General features: G+C 37.1%; 2 protein-coding genes across 13 annotated transcripts in view; both read left to right on the forward strand.

Moving 5' to 3' along the window:
- The window catches only part of camta1b (calmodulin binding transcription activator 1b), a 241,876-nt gene extending 234,673 nt beyond the window's left edge, over positions 1–7,203 (forward strand). For 8 of the 12 annotated variants that reach the window (XM_056734472.1, XM_056734475.1, XM_056734478.1 and 5 more), the window contains 2 exons: positions 252–282; positions 2,736–7,203. In XM_056734472.1, coding sequence (XP_056590450.1) covers positions 252–282; positions 2,736–2,768 — 64 coding nt within the window. In that variant the 3' untranslated portion in view covers positions 2,769–7,203. The remainder of the gene's footprint in view (positions 1–251; positions 283–2,735) is intronic. The other 4 variants (XM_056734473.1, XM_056734476.1, XM_056734479.1 and 1 more) reach the window with 1 other exon arrangement.
- Positions 7,204–7,671: 468 nt separating this feature from the next.
- On the forward strand, positions 7,672–13,057 carry vamp3 (vesicle-associated membrane protein 3 (cellubrevin)). The gene is made up of 5 exons (XM_056734263.1): positions 7,672–7,779; positions 9,705–9,786; positions 11,740–11,898; positions 12,001–12,052; positions 12,247–13,057. Coding segments are annotated over exons 1-5 (318 nt in total). The 5' UTR covers positions 7,672–7,777; the 3' UTR covers positions 12,270–13,057.
- Positions 13,058–13,622: the final 565 nt, after the last annotated feature.

Consider the following 13,622-nt stretch of genomic DNA (forward strand, 5'->3'; position numbering starts at 1 on the left):
CACTAACACTCTCTTCTAATACACACACTCGTACTTTTGTGCTTGCACAGATTAGAAGAGCTTGCCTTAACCTGGTCTATAATACGGTGCTGTTTACAAAGGCCAACATTAGTGTTACATTTCATAATATCATAGGACAAACCCTGTTCTCTGTTAGAAACCCCTTTTGTGCTTGGTCCCATTTCCCGAACCCAGCCGAACCTCAGTGTGTACTAATAGCTGTCTGGTGTTGTTTTGATGTTTACGCAAAGCCCCTTGATGGACCATAGACTATTCAAACGGGTGAGTGCAGCCTCAGCCAACCAGTTCGTACCCCCTTGATTTCTCTCTCTTTTTACTTTTCCTTCGTCTATGCACTTGATTTCAGACTCAGCTTTCCCCTATACGTCTATCTGTCTATCTGTCTTTCTCTTTACAGTCTCTCTATTGCTTTATGCTTGCATGCATGGCGGCCGACTGGAGGCCAAAATGACTGAGCATTAAATGAGAGATAGAAGACTGTAGATCCAACTAACCTCCAAATACAGACAGCATTTATGGCAAAACTAACAAAGCTATGTCTTTCTGTCTGTATCTCTCTCTGTCTTTTCTGATGTCTCCTCCATCTCTCTTGTTATGAGGATGCTTATGACAACACTATAAAGACTGCTAGGTAGTGCATTTGGCATTGCATGATGGCTTAAGATCTGAAGGCCTTGCTTCTTTCAGGGCATGCTTGAAATTACCTCCCTTTATCTTGGGAAGACGACATGTCTTGAATGCCTGGCTGCCTGTTTTTTCCCTTCTCTTTCAGCTTGTATAAGCTTGATTTGGGGGCTGAGGGTGGGATCGGGGTAAAACTGTGGGTGTTTTAAATGCGGGGGGTTAAGTGGGACGCAAAATGTTTTACTTGTGATGGTGATGAAGATGAAATTTTTAAAGATTATGGAGATGAAGTATAACATGCTAACAAACATTTCATTGGATTTCTTGTATCAAACTGTGCATGAATTGTAGAGATATGTTTTGTCAATCAAATTTTCAAGATTATGATCCAATAATAATATAACTAGTGTTTAATATAATCAAGATTGGTTGTTTTTCTACATTGCTTTTGATTCTTCTTATTCCTAAATTGTTATTTTGTTTTGTTTTGTAATGTGACTGTAGACTCCTTTATATTAAAATGTACAGTATATATTAATATAGACAGACATAAACAAACGTCAATTTTACATAATCAAAAATATTAAAAAATGCTTGTTTTATACGGTGGCTCTGAACAGTATTTGGACACTTAAACGGATGGTTTAAATTAAAATTAATATATCATCCTTGTGTCGTTTCAAACCTTTGTGACTTTCTTTTTTCTGCAGAAATCAAAAGAAGATATTTTGAAGAATGTTTGTAACCAAACAACATCACCTCCCATTGACTTCCATTGTATTTACACAAACCACTGAGGCATTTCTCAAAATACCTTCTTTTGTGTTCCACAGAAGTGTTTCAGAACTAATTGATGCTTTTGCTTTGTATGTGGTGTAAGAACAGTAGCAAAATTCAACAAGAGAAGTCAGACAATTTTTTCCAGAAATAGGATTTCAAACCCCATATTTGACCCTGGACCACAAAACCAGCCATAAGTTGCACGGGTATATTTGAAGCAATAGCCAACCAAACGATTGAGGTCAAAATTATCTTTTAAATTATATTTCTTTATGCCCAAAATCATTGGGATATCAAGTTATGATCACGTTCCATGAAAGTATTTGGTGAATTTCCTTCGTATATATATACAATTTTTATTTTTGTGAGTGGATGCAGCAAAATCGCTTACAGAAAAGGCCAGATACACGCCTACAAACATCGCTCGCTGCTGCCCGCTCTTTGGGAATTACCCACTCAAGTTTGGTATCTACGTAAAGCTTAGAATTTCAGCTTTTGGGTTCATGGACTCTCCACAACATCATTACAGCGGTAAGCCAAGAGCGTTACAACAAACCTTATTCTTCCTGGCAATGGCCTGCTACAGCACCTTTGATAGACAACATTAAAGACCATTTTCTTAACATTTCGATTTTTTAGCACCCTCAGATTCCAGAGTTTTAAGTAGTTGTATCTCAGCCTAATTGTTCCTATCATAACAAACCATACATCAAAGGAAAGCTGATTTATTCAGCTTTCAGACGATGCATATATCTCGGTTTCAAAAAATTATGACTTGTTTTGTGGTCCAGGGCCTCATATTGAATGCAGCTTGAAACTTTTTTGCTGAAGCTTTTCTTTTTTTGCATTCACACATAATATCATTTCTATTTGGATGTGCACAAAAAATGGGTCTAACCGTATGAATGTACTCTAACAGACGGCTAGAATTTCTCCAGATACTTTTTTCATTAACCAACATATCATTTTAATAAAATAAAAAATCCTTAAAAGTGATTATGTTGTCATGTGACACATTTACATTTAAAACAAGCGTTTAAGTGTCCAAATACTTTGTGGTGCATCTGTCTCCTGTGTCCAACTTTTTCCTACTAAGATCTTTGTTGCGGTTTTAACTGTTATGGTAAGGTGAAATTCTCGTTTTCCTGCCGTGTTGTGACTTGTCACAGTGAGGAGACAGCAATGAAACAGACAGATGTATCAGCTAACAGACCCTGACACCCCAGAGGGCCCAAAATGCTTATAAGATCAGTTTGATCCGTCAGGCTAACGTTACAATCCTCTTGTTTGTTTGTTTGTTCTGTTTTCAGGGTGAAAGAATTGAGAAAGGCCAAGGAACATGAGAGCTCCTCACCGAGTCCCGTCGCGATGTAACATCTCCAGCCAGACTCTCCTTTCTGTTTTTACAAGAGACGATTTCCAAAAAAAGCAAAAAGTATTCACGAAACGGATCAAGGGAAATGCGACGGTTGAACTCTGCCAGCGGGTCGGACTGCTTCTGCTACTGCATTGTGTTTTTCTCGCTACGGGGAACTCAAATCAAGACTATTGGGGAGAACTGAACATTATCTTCATGGCATTTTTGCACTCTTCATAGATTTTTTTCTTTAGATGACAAAAAAGGAACGAAGACCAAGGAGCAAATGCTTTTTATTCTGACAGTGCTTGTAAAATATCATGAAATCAGAAACGCATCATGCTGGAAGCCGCTTTACATTTTTATATTTTGAACCGGAAAAAATACAACAATCAGTTTGGGAAAAAAAGAACAAAACCTAGAAAATGTAAACCAAAAAAAAAGGCGTCATTTCATTGAACATATGCATGCAGAGAGTATTGGATATCAGTCTATCATCTCCACTAATCTTTGTTTTTGACAAATGCTGTCCGATCATTCAAAGGGAAAGCCTTCTTATGAATGTAGATGGGGTCAGGGCAAAAAAGCTGGGTTTGAAATATCAGTGTCTTACTTTTTTTTGTCTTTGTGAAGGTTTGGGTACCTCCGATGACGGGTTACCCGTTTTCTGTGCACTGTTTTCTTATGGGTCCTTTCTTAATGTCATCTTTTGCTGGCCTGACTTTGTGTGTCCCGTGTTTGTTGAACTGATCTGGATACAGTGCATGTGTTTGAGCGAATCGCTCCTGCATGCTGACGTAAATGTTTTGTGTTTTGTCGGTTTATTTTCATTCATTCATATTGGTGATGTTGTGGCACTGTCAAACTAGCCGTATAAATCGAACCCTATGTTGCCTGTTTGTTTCAGAGTATTGATATAAAAGACCGTTATTTTTATATTGTTTGGTTTGTTTATTTTAGTAGAGCTCTGCTTTTTGCCTATTTTGCCTTTGATTTTTCTTAAACGTGTGAAGGATTTCTCCTTTCAAAGACTTAAGTTTGGGTTACCGTGCTATCAATTGTGCCACAGCGCCAAACGTATTTGCAAAGGTTACTTTCCATTTATGTGTTTGTATGCGTGTTGTGATTTCCATTGTTGCTGTTTGTTGATTTGAAGAGCTCCGGATCGCTGCCACAGGCTTTTCCAGAGTTTCACAAAACATTGCCTTGACTTCTTGACTTTTGAAGGGTCCCTATACAGAAGCTTCAAAAAAAGAAAAAGAAAAAAAATCTTATTTTTGACTATTGAGTGGTCCCTGTACATATCCAAGCCGGGTGAAGGAACGTTAATAGCCAGAAACTTTTTTCCGAAAAGGATTGTATTTAAGAATATATAGTATTTTATTCCTAAATTGGATTATAACACATTAAGACGAACACAAAAATATATTGTATAGTTTTCTTTCAACGCCCAAGATGTACGGTTGTATTGTTTGTAAATACTGTAAATACGACTGCGAAGAAGGAGCCATGTGCATGAACTTTAAACCACTGAACATAATGTAAAGAAAACATGTAGTGGCGATGGTCTGTAAAATGATGTGAACGGCTTCACTGTACGAATACTTTGTTGGAAATGTTCTTTCGCAGGACGTTGCGGAAATTCTCGAAGAACGTGTAGATTTAGGGGAGAGCCAAACAAATTCATCGGACACGACTGGAGTTTTCTCTCCTTCAGGGTTAGCCAGAATGAAATGGTGTTTTGGTGACGGTGATCGGTCGTGCAAGATAAATAAGCTAATACTTTCTGAGAAGTAGATTATCATTGTTGGGAAATCTAGTATTGAATGACCAGAATTCACTCTCGCACTCAACAGACACATTAAGCCGAGGTCTCTGATACAGATGTTGCATTATCACCACCGCTTTGTCCTGTTCAACGTGACTAGAAAGTGTTTTATCATCTCTCTACTCGACATGACTTGAGATCCATTTGGATGACATTATTAAAAATGATGTAAACCTTGAACAGGTACTTTCATCTTTGCCAGGAGAGGAGTTTTTTAGGCAGAACTTGCTTACACAAAATTGAACAGAAATAAAAGTGAGAGGCCGTAAAAGCAGGTCATTGACAAAATATTGTGAATGTAGCTCAAGACCACAAACATATCAGCCGTCATCAGAATCTAATACTGCCATTTGACTTTTTTTTAATGGCGTAAATCCAAACATTTTGTTCTAGAGGGCTCAAAACTCCCCGGTCATACATTCATGGATCAAGTCCTCCTAATGTTCGCAAACACTTTCGTCTCTGAGAGAAATGTGAGACTGAGCAAATTCAGCTGACGGGAAGCATCGTTTTAACGTACACCAGCTCATTTTATCTGATTAAAAGGAAAGAATGTGGTGCTTATCGGCTGAATCAGATACATATTCTAGAATTCTGTCCCCACATTTCACATCCATTCTTTTCAAAGTTCAAACAACGTTTTCAGTTTACATTTTACTCATCTCAGAGACTCAATATCAGTATAATAGAAAGTGCCTAAAACATTAAAGCGTTGTCAGGAGTGTTGGTCAATATTAACTGATTCCTCTTTTAACGGTATGCAAAACTAAAGGCTGGTTTTACTGTCCAAACAGAAAGTTTGTCACTTCAAAGCCCAGGGTTGTTTTCCTCTTTAATGTAATGAAGTGAAGGCACCTGTCATCTCATGGTTTTATTTGGTTTACTCCTTCATATTTCGTGATCTTAAAATGGTATAAGATTTTGGCTGACCCAGTAAAACACTATGCATGTTTTTTTTTCTCCATGTCGCATCCAATCTGGGCCAGGAAAGTCGGACATGCTCTGTAATGCTGGCACATTGTAGACGGGCAACTTTGAACAAGTTTAGAGCACAACTGCCAGATTTTGTGCGTTTGGCCCTTTGCATCCATATTCATCGACGATTATCTTCCAACCTTAAACTTCAGGAACCCATAACCAGGACTCATACACAAAGCCACAAAGCTCACTGCATCAAGCGGTTTAAGGATCACCAGGTTTATGTATCTTAGATGATCAGTGACGGTTTCATCTTAGGGAACAGAAATGTCCGCCTCCCTTCTGTAGTTTTACTCAGGGTGCTAAAACGGGGAGAGGGTGTTTAGCGTGGAGACTAAACAATGGTCGGATGATGTCTCCAGGAGTTACCACTGGGATTATGAACTTCCATTTGTACATTACTACAACATTCACTACTATGAGAACAAGACTGTCGTTCAGGATAGGTAGCGTACACTTCTAGAGTCTGTAGGCCATTTTTCTGAAAAACTAAGCAGGTGTTGTCATTCACGTGACACTTGTTGGGTATTGCCACATCCCTGCGGGATTGGGAATGCATGACACGTATACCTCAGTGTTAAATACCCTCAGATTAAACTCATTATATGAAACAGCTCAGTATACGTGCATCCCGTGTTGACTAAATCATGCTCGCTAGTATGTTTGTGTGAGAGAAGAGAAATATGCACTTTGCACAGCTCAACATCCAAGATAAAATCCCTCTCCAAACCCCGGTAGATTTGAAACGTGTGTGTATGTGTGTGTGTGTACGTGTACTCAACATTGTTGCTCTGAAATATGGACGATCACATGAGCACACATCAAAACATTGTTGAAAATGAGGGAAAACACTATTGGTGCAGTTGGAAGTTTGTACGATCTCCTAAATCCTCATTGGAACTCCGGAAATGCAGGTTAGGCTTTAAAGTGAACCGATAACCACTCGAATATAAGCTTTTCACTTACAAACACAGAGCAATAAACACTTTATGTTTTTAGCTGAGCTCTTTAGGTTGAACGAATACGGAGTAAGTCGAACAAAAAAAGTACAAAAAAAACATTGGGACATGCTTAGGTTTCTTCCTCTTATGCAATTACAGGTACACAGAGAGAGGTGGTCAGTGGTCTGTGGACATTAAGTTCATATTTCCCAGCCCTAAATGCACGTTTTCATCATTTTAAAATGAAGATAAGAAAAAATATAGATAAAATATGAGCCCATGTTTCTTACGGGGCAGTGGGCTTTTGACACTCTGCATGTGAAGCTAGTATTAGACCTCCGTTTACCCTCCTCTAGCTCTCTTTTTCCTTCATTACTGCTTTGTGCCCCCGTACCCTCCTCTTCCTCCTCTGATGAGTTTTTCCTCATGTTCTGTTCTTGGCCGTCTGCCTCCTTCTGTCCTTCTTGTGTGTTTTATTGATTTATTTGGGTTTCTTTTTATGTTTTGTAACTGTGCATGTGAGAGCATCACTGAATTGTTGGATATGTTTTAAAAAAATAAATATTCAGCTGCTGAAGCCATGCAAAACGTTTTGAATTGCCCTTAAAATATGGAAAATGTTTTCTGAATGCTTTATATAATTTCTGCTGTAAAATAAAATCTTAAAAGAGAAATGCTGCTCACTGGTCCTTTTTTCACGGTGCTATGAGATGCTCGCTCGCACATTCTCAGTTTCACTCAAGATTCACACGGCTTTAACATGATACATTTCACATTGGCCTGCTGAAAAATACCAATTCCTACGGTCTACAAATAACAACTTACTTCAGGAGGATTGAGTGGTGTTCAGTTGGTTCCCATCCTCCAGATAACACTCCACCAATAATACCTAACATGTTACCAGTAAATACCACAGACACTATTAATCCAACTAATCCTAATCAATTACTATTATAACCACAATCTTTTGATGCATTCTTTTGCTTTCTTTCAGCAGCAGGCGAATTTATATATTTTCATTCTTGTGATATTCATTTTTGATATCTCAACTCAATTTTAACTACTAGAATTGTATATTACACTTGTGATAAAAACGTGAATTCTTTATGTCTACAATTATTACGTCATCACTTGCAGACGTTCTCTCTCTCTCTCTCTCTCTCTCTCACGCACACGCGCGCACAAACATACAGACATTATTACTGGGGCCTTTACGCACCATCACCAACACGTATTAACTCAAAAATCATGTAAGTAAAACATAACAAATTTTACTCTGGAGTTTGACAACATGTGATTTGTGTTTTCGGGAGTATATGAGTCACAACACGATTATCTTTGAATCGGTTTGTGTCAGTTGAACGTTTGTTGTATTTATGGGTGTGCAAAGGCAGGATCAACAGGTTAGCGTAGCGCGCACTTCCTCACTTACTTTAGTTTCATTTTTGTCGTATTTAATGTTTATTTTTTAATATCTCTTGTTTGGAATTCGTGTAAATGTGTAGTTAAGGAGGTTTATGCCGTATATGCGTGGATAATTTTAGGGGTTGTTAATAGTTGTCGTTTGTGTCGCACCGGCTACGTGCTAACGGCTAATAGTTTTTCTCTGAGAGACTGACCAAATAAAGTTCATGGAAACTTTCTCCAACTTTTTACTTGTTTATCTTACTATGTTTACCATGTAACTTTAACTTTTGTAATTGTTTGTGTAATGCTTAATTAATGCATACTTTTTAAAATTATATAATTGATTAAAAAATAACCAATGGTTAAAAAGAACTTATTGATAACACCTTATAACGAAGAAGTTATTGGCAGTTTAGACAAACTTTAAAGAATAATTGTCTTGAATAATTGCTTTTTGTATTTCAATGTCAGTATTAAACACCAGTGCACCAATATATGTATATGTAACCATCAGCACTTAAAAGCCAATAAAGACGGTTCTGAAGTATCAAGAAGTTTTTTTAAACGGAGACCCTTAATCCAAAAATCTGGATTATTAATACCTGGGGTGTTTATTAATTTTCATGTTAAGATAATGTTGCTGGAATTCCAGATGTAAGACAAAAATTTGCCACAATTACATGAGTTGAGGCTTCTTCACTTTTTACACGGATGTGTGTGTTTGGCCTCTGGTTCTCAGGGGTCTTTCACATGATCACAAGCGTTTCTACAGAAGTCTGCTCGGATCTTTCTGAAAGAAACTGCTTGTTGCAATACCGCTCATACAGTGATGTGTAGACTACATGACATTGTTGTACTGTGGTATCTGTATCAAGATTTTACAAGGGTAGAGCCATCGCCTTCCTTGATGATAAGATTGATAGATTTGTACATTGATGTGTTCACCAGGTAGGTAAACTACTACACTGTGACTGCAGCTAAAAAAAAAACTGTTAACTTGTTTTCTTTGTTTTGTATGAGTAGGAGTTATAGGGTCATTTCTCTTTTAATGGTTTCAAACCACTTTCAGTCTTAGAACCCGTTTACTTCCACTTGTGAATTTTGCAAGTTATATTGTTTTACAATTTCCACATGCAATTTATATTTTTAGTTCTGTTTAGTTTTGATGTTTTTTTTATACGTTTTTTAAATGAAATATTAGTATTGAGCCACTAGAGAGCAGCAGAGAACCGTATCCTGTTTGTTCTTAAAGGGATTGTTCACACAAAAAAGAAGAAAATGGTTATCATTTATTCGTCCTCATGTTGTTCCAGACCTGTATCTGACTCATTCTTCTGTGAACATCAAAGAAGATATTTTGAGAAATGTGTCGGTGGTGCAGTGGAAGTCAATGGAGTTCAAAGTTGTTAGGTTACCAACATTCTTCAAAATATCTTCTTTTGTTCTATGCAGAAGAAAGTCATACAGGTTTGTAATAGCATGAGGGTGAGTAAATGATGAAGTTAATGTTGTCCATTATGTTTTGGCAGTATGCTCTATTCATTTTGCTTGACCTAGTTTAGCCAGACCTTTAAAGTTTGTTTTATTATAGCGTAATCTTGTTATAGGTTTTATTTAAGCATAGCAAAAGTCTCACACGATTACTGAACTAATTAATGTTTATAATTTGTGATGCATTTGTATGTCATTGCTTACATTTAAAATAAAAATGTATTGAATGAATGTAAAATAAGACATGATGAATAAGACGTTTCTTTTTCATTTCTAGGTCCACCCCGGGTGCAGAGGGTTCAGCAGGAATGTCGGGGGGTAACCGCAGAATTCAGCAGACGCAGGCGCAGGTGGATGAGGTGAGACACATCAGTCGCTTTGTATTAAGAGTTTACAAAGCTGTCATGATGCACTTAGGTGTTGATTTCCATGATGTACTATTGTGACCTGTCAATAACAATGTAACGCCTAATGTTTTTATTATGACATTTACAGCTTGATTTGTTGTAACCAAACAGGTTATTTGTATTATATTGGTGCAGTAAAGAAAGGTGGTCAGGTTCTGACATCTGATCTTGTTTAGTTTATGTTGCTCATAATTGTTTCTACTACTTAAAAAAACATCTTACATCTTAATGGGCAGGTGCCAACAGTGCGGTTCAGGTCAATGTTTTCAGGGAGGTTTCATTTACAGTCTGGAACATTGTGATCAACCGTATCCATTGTGTTACCTAACCATTTAAATATTTTCAGGATGGATCATGTCAGTATTAGTAATTCACTACATACACATTGAATAATTTGAATGACGGACTACCAGACTCCTTCCAAAGCAGAAATAACTATAATTCACGTGACACCAAACAGAGCTTCATGCACGCTAGAATCATACCAGTCACTGTAAATACCAAAATCCATTTACAGTGGCGTTTTATTAATTTGACACTATACGTTTGTGTAACATGACTTTTTATTTTTCGTATTATGAAGAAAGTGTTTTATTTGCAAAAACAGATTAACTTCGTTTTTAAAAATGTTCAAAAATCATGTGCTTATTATGTTGTGTTTTATTATCCAACTGTGGTTTGATTGACATTACTTGGAATACACAACAAAAAAATGACTTCAGAAAAAACGGATTTATCAGTTTTTGCAAATAAACTCGTCAAATGTTTAATAGCCAACTCACTGAGTTTTTTTTGTTTGTGCACCACCAATTAATATGATTAATATGTTTTCCCATATGTTACACTAATGTATCTTATGTCTGCAGGTGTGAAGAGAGGTATTAAAGAGATAGAATAGTCGTTTTGTGAGATGTGTTAATGTGCGGTTCATCTTTTCTCCAGCTCTCATTTTCGCTTTGTTTTCTGTAAATTGAACATCATGACATGGGCAGGTCTCTGTGCTCTGAACAACACCTGACCTTTTCATTCAGTTTTGGGGCAATTTAATTGGCTGTCACATGCTTATGTAACGCATAGTCACTACGGTTATGTAAGTGAAACATGGATGTGCACACGCCGAGCTCCTGCCCACTCTTATCCCTCTTAAAGGGGCAGTGCGATCAACACGGCAACAGGGTTTTTGGAGCACTGGAGCGTGTGTCTGGGGGTCGAGGAGTTTGCGTTGTGTTGTCAAAGTGGCACTTATGTAATTCTGCCATGGGCCTCTTTTTTCCCTCTCCTTGACGTGTCTTAAATCATCTGCTGAATAAGCAGGGATTGAAAATGTAAGAGATTTTTCCAGTGAAATAAACTCTTGCTTGTTTTAATGTAAACTAGCAAGGATTCTTGGGCAAAACGATCCAAATAGTTGGTTCCCCTCAGATATCACATTAACTGTGACCTCATTTTACTGACTTTTACCATCTCAATACTTTATGCCATCAATTGAAAACTTTATTGTTTTAGTGTTTAAAATCTAGCAAACATGTTTTTGTGTGATGTTTAAATATTGACACTTCAGACACAGTCATAGGGTGTGAAGTGTTTAAATGCGTGTTCTGAACATTCAGATCTTTGCTGTCATTTCCATGTAGAACCCGCCTGTGTAGTGTTTACTGCTTGGAAGTGAATATTAACTTGTTTTATTCACAGTATTTGATGTCTTAAAAAATCCAGAGCATCTTTTCTGTTATTTTGATCTGTTTCTCCAGTTCTCATTTTCTGCAAATAGAAAAAAAAAAAAAAAAAAAATTGGGAGAAATCTTGTTAGTAGTTAACCGAATGAAACCAAATTGATCATTTTACCTAAACGCATACCTGTAAACACATTTAATTCATAATGCTTTACTTTTTCTGTTCTTCCAGGTGGTGGACATCATGCGGGTGAATGTTGATAAGGTCCTGGAACGCGACCAGAAGCTCTCAGACCTAGACGACCGTGCCGATGCCCTGCAGGCTGGTGCTTCTCAGTTTGAGACCAGCGCTGCCAAACTAAAGAGAAAATACTGGTGGAAGAACTTCAAGGTATGAAAAAGCGTGTGCGCAAGAAACTCATCACACAACAAACACTGGCACCACGTGATAAAGTCAGTGATAAAGTCTGATGATAAAGTTTGTTTCTTGTAGATGTGGGCCATTTTGATAGCAGTGATCTTGATCATAATTGTCATCATTATCGGTGAGTATATTTCCAGTGCGTGTTGGCATAAAGAGAACGTCTGTTCTCTTGAATGAAACTTTGATTTTAATCCACTTATTTAAGCATTCATTTTGTTGTAACAATAAAGATGTACACCGATTGAAAGGCATTAGAGACCTATTTGGTTTTAATTCTACAGGGTTTTTAAACTTGAATGCCTTTTTCTCTTTTAGTCTGGAGTACACAGTCATCATAAACCTGCAGGAATACAGAAAACTGCTTGTGACTGGAAGGACAATGAGAATGTGAAGGAGTACCAACATTAGAAAGAGAGAGAGATGAATGTTCTTCCAAGGTGTTCTTACCTGCTGATTTTCAGAAGCATATTTTGTAAACTGTATTCAATGGATTTTTTTCTCTTTTGTTTTTAATGAGTATGATTTGAATGTGTTACATAATGCCTAACTGTTTTCTATATACATTTAATGTTTTAACACACACTTCACTGTTGTTCACACAGATTAATGATTACAGTATGAAAGTAAATGAAATCCAAAACTTAGTCAAATCTCAACACTCATAGTTCATGTTAATATATGGAACATTGTGCTCATATTTTAAGGCCAAATTGCATTTCAGCTCTTTTGGCTGTGTGCGGAGACAGCCGTAAAAATGAAACGCTAAGTTCCAACAAGACAAAGCCTTTCTGAACAACCATAGAAGTGCCAGAGATACCAGCAGTGCCTTAAGACAACACTGCCAGAGTAACCTGACTTTATTCTGATTTAACTGCTAGCATTTGTACAAAAATCTGATTTGTGACCATATGTAATTAAATGTTTTGACAAAATTTACTAATAATTTATGTAGAAATACAAATCTTTGCAGTACTTTTCTCACAGTGCCAAAACATGTTTATCTGAGCTTTCTTGTATTTATCTCACATGTGTGTACATTGTAAACAAGTGCAAATATATACTGTGGACTTGCAAAACTGTAAAGCCTTTTGATTGCCAAATTTGGCTTAATAAAATATAAATTCAACATCTGTTATCTTGTGAAGTTCTCTAATAAGTGTAAATGCATTACTATACTCACAAAGATTTCAAAGTGAATTTGTTGGTATGACATTTCTCATGGGTTTAAAAGTAAACTATTCCAACACCACAAACAAATTGTCCCAAAAAAGAGTACAAGAATGATGGCCCAAGCTTTCAGTAACACAGTATTCTGAGTAGACAGCAGTAATGCCTGCTAAAAATATAGCCTCGATTTCCAGCTATATACCTTATTAATCGATGTCACGCCACGTTGAATGTTGCACCATCTTGGGAGGATGACCGCTAGTGCATTTAATGCAGTGTTTTTGTTTTTCTTGTTTGATTAGGAAATGTAACTATGGTAGGTCGGTCTTGCTGTGTTAAAAACCTGCAATAGCACTATGGAGAGTCGTTCAGGAAATGCCCATTGTAATTCACTTTCAAATTATCCATATATCAAACAAAACAAGTAACGATACATGTCAAAACAATAATAGCAGTGGAGTAGTATCCTGCCAAGATGGCGGTGCCACCGCAACGTTTAACATAAGGCGTGACGTCCCTTCACA

This window comes from Triplophysa dalaica, chromosome 21, assembly GCF_015846415.1.
Source record: "Triplophysa dalaica isolate WHDGS20190420 chromosome 21, ASM1584641v1, whole genome shotgun sequence".
NCBI lineage: Eukaryota > Metazoa > Chordata > Actinopteri > Cypriniformes > Nemacheilidae > Triplophysa > Triplophysa dalaica.

Coding starts and splice junctions, on each gene's coding strand:
- vamp3 (XM_056734263.1), top strand. Junction 11,899..12,000: donor ACTGGTGGAAGAACTTCAAG/GTATGAAAAAGC, acceptor TGTTTCTTGTAG/ATGTGGGCCATTTTGATAGC. Junction 12,053..12,246: donor CATAATTGTCATCATTATCG/GTGAGTATATTT, acceptor TTTCTCTTTTAG/TCTGGAGTACACAGTCATCA.